At 36.0% G+C, this 18,999-nt stretch overlaps 2 protein-coding genes across 2 annotated transcripts; one reads left to right on the top strand and one right to left on the bottom strand.

Annotated features, from left to right (window-relative positions):
* Nucleotides 1-5,365: 5,365 nt before the first annotated feature.
* Nucleotides 5,366-7,275, bottom strand: LOC110384582 (uncharacterized). Its single transcript, XM_021345923.3, has 4 exons — nucleotides 7,129-7,275; nucleotides 6,350-6,529; nucleotides 5,831-5,990; nucleotides 5,366-5,546 (listed from the first exon to the last, which is right to left on the bottom strand). The coding sequence occupies exons 1-4, from the start codon at nucleotides 7,219-7,221 to the stop codon at nucleotides 5,473-5,475; spliced, it is 507 nt and encodes a 168-aa protein (XP_021201598.1). The 5' UTR covers nucleotides 7,222-7,275; the 3' UTR covers nucleotides 5,366-5,472.
* A 7,150-nt stretch (nucleotides 7,276-14,425) lies between these two features.
* On the top strand, nucleotides 14,426-16,914 carry LOC110384547 (G-protein coupled receptor moody). The gene is made up of 3 exons (XM_021345861.3): nucleotides 14,426-14,816; nucleotides 15,445-15,683; nucleotides 15,812-16,914. The coding sequence occupies exons 1-3, from the start codon at nucleotides 14,607-14,609 to the stop codon at nucleotides 16,578-16,580; spliced, it is 1,218 nt and encodes a 405-aa protein (XP_021201536.3). The 5' UTR covers nucleotides 14,426-14,606; the 3' UTR covers nucleotides 16,581-16,914.
* Nucleotides 16,915-18,999: the final 2,085 nt, after the last annotated feature.

Here is an 18,999-nt window from a genome sequence, read left to right as displayed (position 1 = left end):
TCATGGAGCTCAACATTTTTTGGTGTATTCCGCAAAAATTCGGCATAAATTTTGTCGTTTGGGTATGCGAGTAATGGAAAATAATGCTTTTGTTATTCGTTTAATGACCGTTACAAAACTCGTTCGTTTAAAGTACTTAGGTATAAAGAGTTTTACTCAAGTTTCAGTTACATCTACATCAATCAGGTATAATCTTTATAGGTACTTAATAGCACAGTATCTAAACTTAATTCACTTGTTACACCTACAATAATTGTAATTATTTTGTAATTGCTATCTAGCTATCTATTAAATATGCAGATTTTTTAAAAGGAGCGTTTATTCAATCTACATTAACTAAAGCTAAATATAGGTCCATAATTTAATTAGGATACCGTCCACATGTCATTGTCCACCTTTTTCATACAAAACCCATCGTAATTACAATACATTGTATGTTTTGAGTTCCATTTATTATTCAAGCAACGGCCACAATACTAAATTGGTCAAATTGGCCACGCGCAGACCTACCAAGCGGAATATGCAAAAGGCTTATGCATAAACAAGGCGTTTCATCCGTCTGTACGAATGTGCAAAATTCAGGCATACAGGGCTAATGTGCTTCAAACATTGTAGCACCACGCTCGAGAACTAAGGATTATTGTTTTTGCTTGATGAACAAAGTTTGTGAAAACGCTTCCCCGACTTGCGATCAGTGTTCGTAAATCAAAACATTGTGCAGCGAAACTCGATCCGAATTATGTTTGTGTTCAGCGTCTTCGCTCTAAAGAACTATGATGGTGTGCCGTTCTAAAACTAAAAGCTTGATAAATTGGACGTTTTGGGTATCTCTTAAATTATGGGCATTTGTTACAATTGGCTGTTTGGAACATGGTTTTGTATTTTATTCTAGCACGACCGGTACGATCCTGTGGTAATATTCGCACCTTTATCAGACTTAAAGAGTAGACATGTCATCAAATTACATATTAGAGTTACATTTAAGCCAACAAAAATAATTTTCAGAGTTGTCAATTTAACATTTCACTATAATTTCAATATAAGTTAGTAAGCAAACGCGTTGAACTGTAATACATTTGCCGCCATAACCACAAGTTGAAACTTCACAGCTATATTAGCGGTGCTAATTAACAATTTTCATCACTTCAGTCAATTTCGCGCTGCATCTATGTTACAACTCATATAAGTACGTAGTGCGATAAGCCACTAGCAGACGCCCCGCGAATTTCGACTAGGGTTACTGCTTATGGTATTAAGATAACATATATCAAAGATTAAGTGCTTACATTTTATTGACGCAAGAACATGAGCTGAGTTTAGTCGTATTTTCCTCTAAATTATATAAAAGCCTAGATGTAATATTAAATTAGGTATGTATATATAAATAAGGTAATATTAAATTGGGTATTATTTTAAATTAGGTATGTATTTATGCTTTTTAGTTAGTGTTAATATGCGAAACCTTTGCTACATGATTTATATTCAAGCTGATGTTTCCCCGCCACTGCTTACGAGGGCCTTCGAGAATAGGAATAGATAGTAGATAATTTTATTACTTAAAAATTGTCCCTAAAAGACGTTTAATCAACCTGCTCACTAAATCACTATCGCCTATTTTCCAATAAACGCAAAAAAATCCCATTTCCCACAGAATACACCCAATAATGAAACTAGCAAACATTTTAACAGCTTAAACAAGGACAATGGCTTTCAAATTGAAAATACCGCGCCAAAAATTCTATAGAGCGCGCCAATTTCGTATCTGACAGCCCTGAAATTACCTCATCCGCGTTAGATTGCTCGTAACGCGTTGCTACAAGCATCTACTAACGTAACGGTAATGACGTCATATGGGAAACGTCCAATCTGTGACGTAGACGGTTTACTGCTGTATTAACTTTAAGGGCTTTTTATGTGAACGCGAATTGAGGCCAGTTGTGTGTAGTTTCGTTTTTGTTTTTGTGCGAAAGTGGAGAGGCTGTTGTTTTGGAGATTTTATTTCCAATGTTTTTGGTATCGTAGTTCGGCTTTCACTGAATACAGCGTTGCAATAAAAGGACTGAAGTCAGTAAAGTATTCACTAGCAAAATAAATCGAGTTTGTTTAAACCAGCAATTGTAAAAAAATCGAAACTACTTTCTCATACCATGTGATCATTTGAAAATAGGTTGTATACACTGTCAATTGCATTACTCAAAATCAGGTTGGTTTATTATCACTGGCAGAATCATCAACATCGAGAAAGCTATCCATACCATTGAATTTCCAATAGATTATAACCAAAAATCAGTACATAAAATATGAGTCCCGCTACTCGCGTATCCCGCAGCCCCGTTGTAATTGCTCGCGAGGCTGATGCATTGAGCTGAGACAGAGCGTCGCTGCAAACACGCACGCCTCAAGGTTTCTAGCGTTGATTACATACGCTTTGAGATTAGGGTACATCTACACGGTGCATGTTGCTTGAGCTAGTTAACTTGCGCAAGTGACCCGCGCGCACGCAACAGAGTATTTTGCTATGGTACATGCGCGAGTCGCTGGATCCGCACGCGTTTAAAGGGTGCATCTACATGGTGCAAGGAGCTTGCACATGTTGTGAGCGCAGGTTACTTGCATTTTAAAAACGTGCGGGTTCAACGACTCGCGCATGTACCCACCCGCTTGTTATGTTGCGTGCGCGGCGGGTCACTTGCGCATGTACCGATGCAAAATATCCACCCGCACGCTCTTGTCACTTGTCACTTGTTGTAACTTGCTCCAGCTACTAAATGCATGTAACCTGCGCATGTACCACAACATGCGCAAGCTACATGCATCGTGTAAACCCAGCCTAAGCGCTGCAGCGGCTGTATGTATCATCACGCGAGTTACGGTTATGGTGTCCACGGAATTTGGAGCGCTTCACAAGTTACGATTGTACCTCCATTTGTGGGTAGGAAAAGGCCATGGTAGCACTTTATGTTCAGGGGTAGGGATTTTAGTGCGGGTTAAGAATTTACCTATTCTAAGTCAGTTTCAATTGTTACATCACGATGAAAAGCTGCTTAATGTAACTTTTTTTTTGTTGTGGTGTGTAGGTATGTCCCTATTAAACAATTTGGACTTTTGTTTGTCCGAATATGGATGTTGAAAACTTTTGAAATAAAGTGTACAAAGTGTCCTTTTCAGTTCAACGACATATTTTTTCAACTCCCAAAAAACGGTCTGTTCTGTACTTGAAAAACCTTTGTAATCTGTATGAAAGGATATATTCCTTTGTGAAGTCCAAACTTATTGATACGATAGGACAGTAATCGAATCCGTTGATATGATCCATCCGTCCCTGCGATGTAGGTACTGGTGGTTTTGTAACACATCAGCTCTCGTTAACGTGGTTAGGTCTTTTAAAATTTCCAAAGAAGATACGCATTAGAGAGATGCCTTTTTTGGTTTTAGTATTCCATTATGGACAATCGATACGGAAAATTACGCATGCATTAGAAGAAAACTTGTATTTAAATCAGCAATATTTCGCTACGAACTTTCTTCTTCTTCTTCTGCATTCCAGAAGAAGGTCTATGACTTCCCGGTACCACTCCGAAATTGATATTATAATTAAACTTTTTGATTAATGACCACGTTCTGATCTAGGCGATAGGTCCACTGCAAAACATATGACGACCATACACAGTCACGAAAATTTGAACGGCAATTGTTGAAAAACAGCAGCAGACGATTACTAATCGACATTTTGCCTAACAAAATAATGAGAACGATTATCAGGTCATTCTAATCCCAAAATATAGGTACCAAGATTACGGTTATTAAAGTTAATTGCAAATTTGGCAAGGCAAGATAGTGCGGCTGCCAAACACGCCCGGCTTAGATTACAGCGGACTACGACTTATTGCTGAACGTGATGCTATGGCATTTCACGGGACAATGCTTCTAGAAACATCTTTAAGTAGTTTTGGACTTAATGGCATGGAAGAAAATGCTAGGATATCCTGAGTCTAAGAAATGGATCGGTAGAAGAGTTGTAGGTACCTATGTATTTAATATTTTAACATGTATTCTGATCTAAATGTATACGATTGAGCTTATAACCTTTATGTCTGATTTGTATTAAACTTGCTGTAGCTACTCCTTCATATTATTATATTCATCAGTTGTAGCACAGTGCAGTATTTTCCTACAATTCGCTCTAAATACTTCTTCCATCATGTGTATAACTTGCAGTATTGCCATCGCAAACCAATGGATGAATTACAAAACAGTTGAAACACGGCATGGTGAACGAGAATATGTTGTAAGCGACTTTTTATGCAAACCACCGCAATATCGAGGCGATAAATTTATCGCCGGGATTACTCTAAATTTTTTTTTTATTCTAAGCGGCTGCTTCAAACGCTTTTTATATGCTTTCGTTACGCAAATATGGAGAATACTCGTCTGATAAAAGGTTGGCCGTACTTACTAGAAAGTTCTGTCTGAAATAAGTGTGTGTGATTTTCCGATGCTTTGTAAAACGTTTTAGGAGCTATAAAATTATTAAAAACTCCTTTTATATCGCCACAATGTCTATCAGAGCACTATAAGTAGGATATAGTAAGAGTAGGCATTCTTAATTTACAGATAACTTTAACCGAAAATTAGGTACCTACCAGGTTTCTCAAATAAATCATCAATAGAATAAAGATTGGCGATATTGGTAAATTGACCAAATAAAACTAACCTTGTCCCGTTTTGGTCCTATCATAATAAAGTTAAATCCTTCCTAGCAGCGATCGCGAATATAAAACATTCGTCCAAGGTTGTCATAATAAAGTTCGATAAAGTTTCTCCGCCTGGAGTCAGGTCGGTACATAATCTAATAATGAAAAGATTATACAGCTCGTTTAAAAGTCTTTGATCATTTAGAAAGACGATTCACTTTCAACTCGAGTTTACAGAAGGGATAAACTCCGTATTTACTTGAATAATAAACGAGATATGCTTTGTATATCTTTCAAATTAAGTCAAGATGTTCTTCATTAACATTTATTTTGAATGATATAATTTGATTAATCTTTGCTCAATGCTCTATCAAAGAAAATATACAAAGAAAAATCTTTATTAAATCTATAAGGTTTACAAATTGATTTATTTATTAACATTGTTGATTTGTGTTATTTCTTGATTGTGTTATATTTTTCTCTTGACATGCGAATTAATGCGAATAAAATGTTTATAAGGGTAGATTTAAGTACCTACATTTGATTTCATTTTTACAATTGGAACGCTAATTAAGCTATAGAATAGCGTTATGACTATAAACCTCAAACATTTATAACAAGGTACTTGAACACACGTTGTATTTATATTTACATAATAAAAAAACGACACTAATAAAATAGTAAAAAAGACTTCTAAAAGTGACATTATATCCATAACTATCTTACAACAGTGTTTTGGTAAACTATATCTTAAAACTGTTATAAATATGGTTTATTTCTAGTAAAACAATATATCAGGTTCAAGTGAACTTTCGTAGCTGTTGACAATAACGACAAAATAGATGAACAAACCTGAAATAATAAACAGTAAATTAAGGAACTACTACTAATGAATTATAATCTACCTAGCCTCTTGCCAACTATGTTGGGGTCTGCTTAGTACAAGCTCTTTACATGGGGCGATTGGCTACATTATCTATGATTCCTTGCTTTTCATACCAGTTTACTATGGATCCACAGCCCCTTCAAATAAAACTCTGGCAGTCGGCTTCAAAAACTTAAGACTGCAGAAACCGATGCAGACAATAGCCTGAACCATATAAGAACTTATTCAAATGACTTAATGATAAAATTACCTTCAAAGAAGATTGCAATGACGAAAGTCAACAATGCCTGTGCATAATGATGGGCGTGGAAGGTGATGATGATCTTGGCCAAAAACATGCAGAAGTATAGCGTCAGCATTGCTATGTAGGACACCACCCACAGTGTTAGCACGTAACTGGACCCTTTACGCTGAGAAATAGAGTTGAAATTTGGATGAATTCATATGTTGAAAAGAGTTGACGTTCTCTACTGAACGGTAAACTGGTGAAAGACTAGATTGAAGAAATGTCACCATTAAGTTTAATTAGTACAAATAAGTCATGCTTTTCATTTCGAAAACCACCTCTTAAGGCGACCCGCACGAAACTATTCTTTATATTAAATTGAAATTAGGTACTAAAATCGTCGGACAGATAAAATGGACGTCATGAAACATGGAAACGACATTTTTAAATAAACAATGATGATGACTTGAATAAATTCTTTGTCCACATTTTTGCAAAAAAAAATATCTACATATATGTATAAATAGAAAAACATTTTCCTACCCAGAGTCCGAACCACAGCAACATAATAGACACGGTAGCTTGGTACAGAGAGGTGCTCGTACAAAACAGTGAGAACACCATATTGATGGCGTTCACAGGGTTATTGTTATACGTCAGCTCCTTAGAAGACATGGCTAGAATCATGCCCAGGGAAGTGAACAGCGTCGCTATTGATATTAGCTGAAACAAACAAAGATTAAAAATAATTAAAAAAGCTATGGCTAACTTAATAGCACAACTGTGTTCGGTTTCATTGAGTAAGAGTACCCTATAAAGGTTCTGGAAGACCTCCACGGCCTTCCACGCATTTGAGAGAAGTACCAATAGAAGAACCGGACACGCTACCTCATCTATTACAGGAGAAGGACATAAGAATTTCCTCAAAAAACCCTATAAACTGGAACTGAAAGATGTGTCATTCAGAAATGCACCATAATTTTAAATGTCTATAAAATTATTGTTAGACTGCTGGTTTTCTTGATGAGACTTTTCCTCAATAAACAAAGTTTCATTTAACTTTATGTTTACATTTACGCGAAGTAGTTATACCTAAACGGGAATATATGGATTTTATTTTTATGTTATATGCCTACATATTATTTTACATTGTAAAGTAACACACAACACATTATATCGCAATTATTGAACAATAAACAATGAAACACTATTACCCATTAAATGCGTTACGATTTCCTGTTTTGGGTAATTCTCTTATGATTTCATTGTTATTTTAATCCAAACTTTTCATGTGTTTACACGGAAAATATTATTTAACTTACTATTGAACTAATTCCTACAATAATGACGCCTTCTCGTAGTGGGTATCCACACACGCATTTGGTAGCCGTACACCATCTACTTTTTGCACTCATATTTATTTAAATAAAATGATTTTATAAACATTATTGAGATAAAAAACTAACCTAGATTAATTACGTAATAATGACATGTTATACTTTCCACAGATAAAATGCACGGCAAAATATACACATGAAAAGTTTGAATCCGAAAAGTATTTGATCTTACAACTCATTATTTCAAAATTATAGGTTTAAGAGTTAGACGATAATATACCTGTGTTAACATTTTACAGCTAAAAACGTACTCAAAATACAGTTTATTCACCCTTCACTTCATATAAAGGAACGAAAGAAAAAAAAACGAACAAAAAATATAAGTGCATTAAAAATTCATAAAATTAAAATCCTTGTTAAAATACAAAACTAGAGTGCTGAGGTACGAATTTCATTGTAAAACAGTACATATTTTTACTTTTATTGCCAAATGTATACCAAGGCTTTCCGGTTGCATACCTTTGCTGCACCGAGCAAGGCACGCCTGTAACGTTGCACTTAAAATTTTACGAATACTCAGGAAAGCATTTATTTTACTGTTTATGACGTCATGTAGGAAAATAACAATACACTCATTTACATATAAATGTGGGCTATAAATATTACGCTAGGTGACGTGCAGTTTATGTTTTTTGTGCGTGCAATTAAGGCTTTCTTTATTCACAAAAAACCTGCAATATTGCAGTAGGTACTTAAATAGGTTTAGAAATATATAATAAATCGTATCATTTTCGAATTTCTGAAGGGCATTACAATAGTCCCAATAGTCGTCTTAATAAGTTAATAGTAAGTAGTCTTAATTGTAACATTCTTAATAAAGTTATATTATGGCTACAAAATCTATTTAAGTCTTAACCGGCAAAGTAACAATTAAAATTTTAATTACAATCACCTTATCTTCATCTTCACATCAGACAAAAGCTTCCAAAGCCTAACTCTTCCTCAACAGCAGTAATGAGCTCTTCAACGTCCATTTCCTTCTGTGATGCATCCATTGTACGCGAATGTAACTATACACCATGAAATACGTCCTTTGTCTCGAAGCCCCATAGTGATACATAGGTGCCATGTTGTATCCCTCAGAGAAATCACGTGGAATGCATGTTCGTTGGACGAACGTTCCAACAGTTACTGACGAAAAATTCTATTGAACGTTTGGGTTAACACTGTTCTAAAGTTTGAAGTTTAAGTTGACAAAAACGTGAAGAGTTCTGCTAAGAGCGATTTGGTTTAACATCTCGTTAACGAGCAAAGATAGATAGACAAGAAGGTAGGCATACCTACATGAAGCGTGCTTAATACCTATTTATTATATAAATTAGGAAAGAAACATTATATAAATTAGTAGGTACCAAACTCTACGTGAGTTTATTTACAATTTTGAACATGAAAATAATAGAAAATCTGACGTGTAATCTAATTCTTATTCTACTCAAAGCTTAGAATTAACTGAAAACATTACATCACGTAAAAAGTTGGAACACGGATACCTAATCCGACCTATTTTTTGTATAAAGACGTGACTAACGGATTTTGCTTCCAAACTAAAAGAAAAGAGGATAAAACATCTACGTATTTTCCTTATTTCCTTCGTCAAAGATATACATAGTAGGTAGTTATCGAATGGTATTTCAGGACATCAGAAATCCAAATTACTTACATTACTTTCTAGATGTGAGAAGCCAATGTAAGAAGCGGTAAAAAATTGGCCTGTGCACTTGGTCTTAATACTGCCACAAACGTACATATACTATACCTACCTGTATATGATAAATACATACATAACCCCCAATTTACATCAAGTAAAAACAGCACAGAAGGAAATCCGATCTGATATCACTCAGTCAAAAAATCGTATCCAAAGCATTAGGTTACATCCTCAAACTGACGTAAACAGTAGCATTACTCCACAACAGTCCAAACATTATAGGCAGTTCCCTACAATGCGTCGCCAGCAAACAAGCCGAGTCGGCCGCAATTGGCCGCATTTCATCCGCATCAAGCTAAAACTTTCGTCGCATGTCCAATTCGGCCAGTCGCTCGCCCGATTTGGTTCGCTAATTACTCTACAGCCGCTTCAGTCGCTTTTGATCTGTTTTGCCGTGATTCGCCGTGCGTGCTATGGAAGCGCTTTGTGGATTACCATGGATTAGTGCAGCCTGCTTAATATTAATTTGACAAACGGACTGCATGGTTTGACCTGTTAAATGTAATTGTCATTTGTTGACTTTGGTTGACATTCAAGGTGGTAATGCAATTAAGGTGGTACTGTTTTTATCTGCTTTATGATTGGAATTGAAAGTTGCTACACCCTTTAATAATTATTAGTGGCGATTTTTACTTAAATACTACTTAGCAGAAACGTTAAACTTTTTGTGGAGAGATTTTTTACATCGGATCTTCTGCGAACCTGACTTACCGAGAGCCAATTTTCACATAAATCTTGCAAGTACATCATGATTTACGCTTCGAATACGTTACTTGACGCGATGCCTAAAGCTTGAAATAGGTATATATTTGGTTACACTTGGATAATCCCATGAGGTTACTCAGAGGGCTGGATATATGTTTCCTATCAATACATGAGTTCTTACAAAAATAAGCTCACGCTGCCTCCAAGCCACAACATTCTTCAAAGACCTAAAAAAGCCAGCAAACAAATGGGGCCATGGAAGTAATCGAGCGTACAAAAATGCGCAAAAGCGTCTTATTCGGAACACAATCGAAAGAATAAGCGAAGCCTTAAGCACTCACTTAGGTCCCAAAAAAACATTGCTAGCATTTTAACATTTGTTGTCAAAAGCACACAATTTGGGTCACTCATTATTCTTCGGAGTTGGGCGGCGTTGGCCATATTTTAGGCTGAACATCTTGGGACACTGTAAGACTGTCCCGTTCCGCGGGTATAAATAATGTTCCCGCGGGACATGTTAGGTTCACCACACCCTTAGACCCTTTTATAACCGCACATAATGGCCACACGTAATGTGAATGGCGGATATATTCACTTCTTCTGTACTCTGTGTCAGTCTGACGTTTGCTGTTTGTCTTGAATTCATTGCGGTAAATGTTGCGTTAAATCGAATGCCAACGAAAGCTTTGCTTGTGTCCGATTCAGAGTATGCTTAAGTGATTTATTCATTTTTTTGTATTTAGAATTGTGTGAAAAGTGATTTGAGAGTGCCTACTTCCTAACGTACTATTTAATGCTGACTTCCTCACGGCTCTGGAGTATTCAAGGGCATTCAATGCCAAGATATTGTTTACCCACGGAACTTTCTTTAGAAAATCTTGAAAATTCATTCAAATCTTCACCGAATATTTTGTGTTTGAAATATTACAATTTTTAGTACCTACGTGTCGAAAGCACGTAGAATTTTGTCATGAAAGTTTATATATGCTTAGGGACAACTGTTCGACTGAACAGCGCTGCACTTTGTCGTTGGGTTGCAGATCAAGTGAAAGGCTATGCTAGATTTAAAAATTCATTTGTGTGTGTAAGTGCTTAGTTTAAGTGATGAAACAATAAATAAATATTTCTAGTGCTGTTTTATGATTAAACAGTAAATAAAATACGACGAAACCACATCGATCAGACCGTATAATTAATCACCATCCCATGGTTTTTAAACAACATACAAAACTAGAAGCACTTTCTGTGTCGTAGTACAAAATGGCTATATAAATGAGACTGATCACTACTAACTTGAATAGTTTTATTAAAATAAGAAATTATTAAGCCCCTTCACACAAACGGCATTCATTTAAAACGCAGCGATCCTTCCAGCATCTGAACAGGCTTTTCCTCGGCATTCGGGTCACGTTTGTCATTTCACAGCGATCCGTCGAGACACAGAATTTTCACACTCTATAAATTTTCGCCAATACGCGATAAGGAAATCCGTGGGGTTTGCTCTCAATCCCGAAACGGGATTCTGTTTGTAATGTATTAGTTGACTCCAGTAAATATATGCCCTTTTGATACATTAAATATTTATAAGCAAATGAGTAAACGAACGGAAAAGATTTTATATACTGAAAGAAGTAGACTTTTTCTGCTGTTCTAATCTGGTTTAAAACAATGCTTGCTTAAACCACACAATAACATGATACGTTGAACGAAGGAATTTGATTTCGACTTTGCATTCTTGAAGGATTTTTCAAGCATTAAACTTTATTAGAGCTCCGATTAACGTTATCCCAATTACGCTTCCCAATGCCCTCTTGAAATCAACGCTCTTAACTAACTGGTACTCCCAGAGCCAATTTTCGTTTCCTATAGTATCTGGAATGTTAATCAACCTAAAAATCTATACCTATTTATTATTTAAAAACAAGGAATGAGCAGAAGACATGGTAGAAACCACGACATTATTCAAATTGTGAAACTAAATAAAACATACATGGGTAATGGAGCTGAAGTCTATATAATAACGTTTAATATCATAAATGACCTCGAAACCCTCAAAACACCTCAATCTTTCTTATCATCAGACTTACTCCCTTAAAACCTTACACAAAATAAAATTTAATTTTACCTTGTAGCGTACAAAATTCCCCTGAAACCCCGAAAATTTCCCCAAAACATTTTGCAGGTAATCATCTCATTTGGCTGAAAGCCGTGCGCTGACCGTGGACTAATCTCGTTACGACGATACCCTGCCTTCAACAAACAGACACACTTGGTTAAAGACCCACTAACTGGCCTGATGCGATGCCTTGCCAGCCAGCAGTTTGCATAATCTGTTCTGCTTGATATCGACTAATATTTATTTACTTATTCATTTATTAGGTTCACCCACAGCATATATATATCTGTATACATACAAAATATATAAAATCTGAAGTCCTATTCTAATACATATGCCGACTAAAGGTAAAACAACATTTACATTAAATACGCCAGATTAGTCTATATCTACAGTAGGTATATAAAATCAAAAAAGGAAAAAAATATAATGAAGTAAAAACCAAAAGCCGCGTACGCACGTACGAACAAATTTGTTGCGTTACATGATATGCAACAACTTGGTTCGCACGTGCGTACCACTATCGAACATCGAACACTCTGTTCGTCAAACATGTTCGCGGCGATCCTTGTAGTGTGTTCTGTATGTGACGGTGTTCGAAGCGCTTTAATAACTTCACAATCGACCACTTCCAACGGCGCCGTCATGGCTACTAAGATAGAGTTCACGACTGTTGTTCGCGAACTCGACTCGAACTATGTTTGCGTTCGTGTTCGAATATGCCGTCCATACGTACGAACCAAATGTTCGGGTCTGGTGTTTGTGTTCGCTATGTTCGTGTTCGTACGTGCGTACGCGCCTAAACATAAAGCAATAGAACAATATCAATAATATCAAAGTATACATTGTATTTTGTTGTTGGATTCTCATTATGGTGGACGATTTAGATCCGTATTTGTTTTCTGGAGTGGTCGAATATTACAGGTAGATATAGGGCACAGACCAACACTTGATTAAAGAGCCACTAACCGGCCTGATGCGATCCCTTGCCAGCCAGCAGTTTGCATAATCCGTTCTGCATGCCATCGACTAATATCTAAGTATACATTGTATTTTGTCGCTGGATTCTCATAATGGACATCGAGATAGATGCAATTTTTTGTCTGGAGAAGTCGTTTATTGTTGGTGGATGTGAAACTGTATTTTGTGTATAAATAACTGACTGAATATAGCAGTATATTCAGTCCGTTATATTCAGTTATTGTAAATATGCGTATTATGAAATACAAAAGCAATTTTTGTAGCGCGAGAGAAGATTGTTAAAATAAAATATAAATCCTGCGGCTTTAAAGGCGTAGATTCTTTTTGTTAATCAAAGAGTAAATTGGTGCAATATCTACAACCAGGCCAATTAATTCTGGGAAACGATCAACGATAAAACAACACTTTTTACATTGCTGAATCGTTTTAAACTCCAATGAAAATGTTAAATACTTTTTGCTGTTTTAATTATTTTTTTCTGAAGTTCGAATACAATGTCATTACCGGGAAATATTGGTGTTACACCACTGCAGTAATCCGGGCGTCGGTCGAATACATCCGAATGGAGTTCCGAGCTTCGCAATGTGCTTTCTTTTTGCTCGCACGGCTAAATCTATCAACGGCTACCAACTACAAACCCATTAGGATCGCATACAACCAAATGGGTTTTTCTATTTTATCATTCTTAAAGCCGCTGCGTTAGATTTATTCAATTTTTTTCTACAGTTCTTTGTTAGTGATTCAGATTATTTTTAAAGTTGTTCTTTAATTCCTTTTCACACATAATGACCTTTTCTTTATGTCAGCAAGATCTAATAGGTCATGCCGAGGATAATAGACTTACCAATCAGCAAGGAAACCAGGCTTACTTCTACCGACGTAAAAAAAAAGATCCCGACGAATTGACATCCTCCTCCTTTTTGGGAAGTCGGTTAAAAGGGATAGCTTAAACTTTACTAGATTATTATTTAAAGTCAAATTGAATGAAAGGTAAAGGGTATAAAATTGGTCCCATATACCTCCTTTTTATAACACTGCAGTGAATAAGAACAAATGATTTATAAGTCCTAGTCCTATTTCCACCTTGTAGCTTTAAACCACTGGAATAATAGATACAGATGCATTTATTTTTAAACAAGAGATTTCTATGCAAAACCTATTTTAGCTACTAAAGTATTTACTCTTTATAAACAAGAATGTTATTTACAGTGCAGTGGCCAGTATTTACTTTAGAACTGTTCGATTTTCAATTGCGGCTGCAATTTTCGCTGACCACTGACCGCTGTTTAAAACCACAAAGAACAAACGAATTTTAATTATTTGCGTGGAAACTAGATCAACTTTAGACCATTGGCATGTATGAACTAGGAAGATTAGTGATATCTGCCTATAATGAATCGTTCGAAGTATCTGGAAAAACAAGTTCAAAAGGTAAAAATATTTCGAGACAAAAAGGTATTTTCTTTATTGTATCGCACAGAGTTGAAACCAGCATATTGACAGGAAAATCTTATCAAAAAATAGCATCATTATTTTTAGAAATACTTATTATAAGGAAATATAGTCTAATGTGGGAAGACGTCAATTTACTCATTAAATCGTTACTTTATTTTACAATAATAAATTAAACGTAAACCACAAAAGTTTGACGCATAGGGAAAAATCTTTATTCGCTCTATGGGTACCAACGTTTGCAGAAACTACTGTGATATAACTTATTGGTGTAATACTTAATTGTCCAGTATCAAATTCAAAATGACTGAGAGCTGTTCTTAAGAATTAAATAGAAAATAATTAGCCTTCAAGTTTTAGAAGAAAATAGTGATGGCCAAAGTTGCGGGAAAATAGACGCGTGTAAATGTGTTAATATATTTGTGGGGGATTGTGTTATACATGATGGCTTATGAAGACAAATTAAGTGCTTTGTCAGAGAATAGGTTCACTTTCGAGTTCAATTCGAGTGCTGAGCTGGTGATGGTGCCTTTGTTCCAAAACTATTCTGATACACTCCTAAATGTTGCAACTGCGTGCTGCGCGATTTTCGTGGTCATAGGCATCCCGGGCAATCTTATCACTATTGTCGCACTTGCTCGCTTTAAAAAGGTATTTTTTTTACGCATGTACTTATATACATTTTTGTTAAGCATGTAAATAATGAAAAATTAATTTGCTTTCGGTATCAAAATCTATATAAATAAAAATGAATTGTTGTTCGTTAGTCTGATTAAAACTCGAGAACGGCTGGGCCGATTGAGCTGATTTTGGTTTTAAAATGTTTTTCGTAGTCCAGGGTAGGTCTATACGGTGAGCAAATAAGGAAAAGGCGGTACACAGTTCGCCGGGTCAGCTAGTATAATATAAAAAAGATGATACATAGATTGAAAATACGCAGGAATAAGTGAATGTCAAATATGCCTTTCAAGTTTGTTAGTACTCTGAAAAAGATGTAGTGGTGCAGTGGTAGTATCTACTTATGACAAGGCTAAGGGGATGATGATGATTTATTACGAAAATGTGTATATGTCTCCCGATTCTCTCACGATTGGCCCGCGAATTACATGACCGGTGGATAACCAAGTACTAAGTTCTTTCTTAGAAAACATGTTAATTCATTGTGTAATCAGTAACTGAAGACGCAAAATTCTGAGTATTGTTATCTACATGTCAGGATGTACATAAGTATTTACTGTAAATTATAATTTAATTCTTATAATAATGATTCTTGTTTCAGATTCGAAACGCGACAGCAATATTCATAATAAACTTGCACATCAGTGATCTGTTGTTCTGCAGCATAATCCTGCCGATGACTGCGATGACATTCGCGCAGAAGAAATGGACCCACGGTTGGATAATGTGCCAATTGTACCCTTACTTGAAATTTTCTTTAAACGCGACCTCCATTTTCACGATACTGGCTATCAGCATCAATAGATATATTATGGTGTGCCATCCAATGTGGTATCCTAGGTACGTGATGCTCATTTCTTTTTTAGCATTACTGAATACCAAATTCAAATGGAATTCTACAACTAACCTTTACCGAGTTTAAAATTGTTCTCTTTTATCACCGTTTTGAAATGCGCGTCTTGTTTCAGGTTCTATAAAAGAAGAAACATATCAATAATGATACTCTTGATGTGGGCATCAGCTTTAGCAATATTTTTACCGTCCATCTTGGGTAAATGGGGTCGTTACGAGTTGGAACCTAGCGAAGGATTCTGCACAATGTTAGAGGACAGAAAAGGCAATTCTCCAAAGACTTTCTTTTTATGCGTTTCCTTCGTTGGACCTTATTTAGTTATAGCTTTATGTTACGCACGTATATGGTGGTTGGCACGGAAAACTGGTAAAAAGCCTGGAAGCCATAATCCAAGACTGACCGAAACCCGAATACGGCCTACTCATCTGCCGCTATCTCACACCACATCAGACACTTCAATGGAGGGTAGAACACTCATTAGCTTCGACCCATCAAGCCCCGGCAGCAGCTCACCGGACGACGTCCCAACGCCTAGAGAAGAACAACGGTTCAATTATTTCAAGGCGCCATTTAGACTGACAAGAAGAGAAGTAAGGCCCAAAGCCCCAACTAGAAAAGACAAAAAACTATGCGCCATGATTGCTGCAATAATGTTGTCTTTTTGCGTTTCGCATCTGCCTTTGATGATCGCGAGACTGGCATACAAGGAGTATAAATATGAACCTGTAGCCAACGTGGCCGCCCACTTGCTAGGATACTTCGGGACTTGTAGTAACCCCATAATCTATGTGATAATGTCAAGTGAATATCGGCAAGCTTACAGGAGTCTCTTTGACGCCATTAAACATGTGTCAGTTTCTTCAAAGATGAGTAGTTCTCAGTAATCAATTGACTTCACTCTACATGTGTTCTATTTTTTATTTTTGATGGGTGTGACTTGATGACCAAAGATGTTGAATAAGAAAATTCTACGAAAATGTTGAAGAGGAAAATGCTGTAAATAAATAAATCGTTCACTTAACAATATAAGGACAACAACACATGTCTGTAATATAGAAAAACAAACAGTACTCACAAAATTAATTTTCCTGTTGATTTGAAGTCGGAACTGAAAATTCGAACTATGTACTAAATAGATCTCACTGTCGGCTCATTGCCTACGTAACGAAGACTTATAATTTATTGACTATTGTACAGATTTTAAGTTTCTATTAAACTAAGAGTAAAAAAAGTATTGTCTTCTATTTATTCATCACTAGCAGTGAAAAAAAGAAATTTTGGTTTTCTGTGTTGACGAAGATAAAACAGTCTTTTAAAACATGTTTAGAATATTTACGTATTTATTTATGTCTTATATTTTTACACAACTTCGACTTATGTAGACCTAACCACAGCATTGTTTAAAAAAAAAACAAAACGAGGTGTTCCAAAAATGTTTTCGACAATAATTTTCGTGTTGTACTTTTATTGTCTGCGGTCGTTAAGACCGGTACAGCAGAAAGGCGTCGCAAAGTGCTTGTCTCAGTTCGTTAGTTGTTCATTAGTGTTCGCGGGAGACAATAGCGGACTGTAATGTTCATTTGCCCACCACTACGCCGATGCTACGCGGCACTGCGCGGTACGCCACTACGCCGCCGCTACGCCGATGCTACGGTACTACGACGCTACGCCACTTTGCTCCAGATTCGCCTCTTATTTTTAATGGCTCGTTGTGTTTACATGATAATGTTGGCTAAACTGCTGTGATATTAATACCTTTTATTTTTTTTCATACGAAGAAGTTTCAGGCTTTTGTAAAGATTTTCATAGGTCTCCTTTGGAATCTGTTTTAACCATCCAAATATTAGTGCCTAGCCTCTAGCATCAAGGATAACTATGTATTACCAATTTCAAAGCCTCATATAAACCCGTTCAGCCGTTATATTGTAGAAGCGTTGTAAATAAACAAACTGGGATAGGGTAATAGCCTCATTTTGTTAGATACAGGAAGAATTTGTTTTAGGAAGCCAATGAGTGGTCGGAAAATGGATATTGAATACATCATATTTGCCTCTAGGCCTATGAACAAGGATAACATGGTGGTAGTTACAATTATTAGGATTTTAATTTAGTAGTTAATAGGTCAGTTATTAGTTTCACACCTAAAATATTTCAACCTACTTCTACATTACCTCTTATCCGTAGTTTTTATTTATTAACAAGACTTACCTACTACAACATGATCAAAAAACATGGCAAAGGAAAGTCCCCTTTCTAACTAACTACAAATTACCAAACCAAAACAACTGGACTTCCAAACCACAGACGAGTTAAAGCGAATAAATATCACTTATATAGTTTAATTAGTGGTAGAAGTTTCCTGTATGTTCGAATCGAGGGGGTTCCCTCACGGTCGTCCGTATTTCACGTTCATTGGTCCCAAGTGGGTCTTAGTGCACTGAGCTCAATGCGCGATCGTTGCCCAAATATACAAGCTGTAAAGGCAAGTTGAACAGGTCAGGTGAATATTTACGTCTCAATGTATGTAAAATGAACTGTAAGGTACTCTTGAGAGGTAATTCTGTTATGCTCTTAAATACACACTTTATGGCTTTTAGATGTTTTATTAAGAGTAACTTTTTAAAAGGTTCTCAGTGCGTGTCTTGCAAGACAGAAAGTAGCTACAAATTGGCCGATTACTTTACTTCGATACACGTACTTTCTAACTGAATCAAAATCAATTGTCATCTCGAATCATATGAGCACAAAGAGATATATGTACATAACTCAGTAGATCTGTAAGTAACTAGACCAATTAACACATTCTAATTTAATAAATTCTGAGACGATTGAAAATTACACTTGTTTATTTACAAAAATAAATATCAACAACTCAATATTAGTTACTAAAATTATCCATAATATCACAGTGCAACTAATTTGAATTGTATTCACGACTCATTTACGAGTCATCCAATACAAACACGAAACACACATGAGTTACGTTACAAACCATGCGCGTTCATAGCCACGCCACAGACATACAAACAGAATAAAATCTATCCATCTGTTTAATATGAAATGAATTTTCGAGACAATGATGAATGGTCATCGTTACCATATTCAATTCCCATCGCAAATATTTAGTTTCAATTTCCCTATCAAAATGGCGGCGGGTTAAATGTGGAGGAAACGTCACACGTCCGCATTTTATACCTGGATGCTTTTAGCTGGGTGTATTTTGAGTCTAGATTGGAATTAAGGACTTTTCTATTTTAAAACGATTTATTAACTCTTAGTATGTAGTAATACGTGATTTACTAC

This window comes from Helicoverpa armigera, chromosome 16 (assembly GCF_030705265.1).
Source record: "Helicoverpa armigera isolate CAAS_96S chromosome 16, ASM3070526v1, whole genome shotgun sequence".
Classification (NCBI taxonomy): domain Eukaryota; kingdom Metazoa; phylum Arthropoda; class Insecta; order Lepidoptera; family Noctuidae; genus Helicoverpa; species Helicoverpa armigera.
This window is presented reverse-complemented; position numbering and strand designations above follow the sequence as displayed.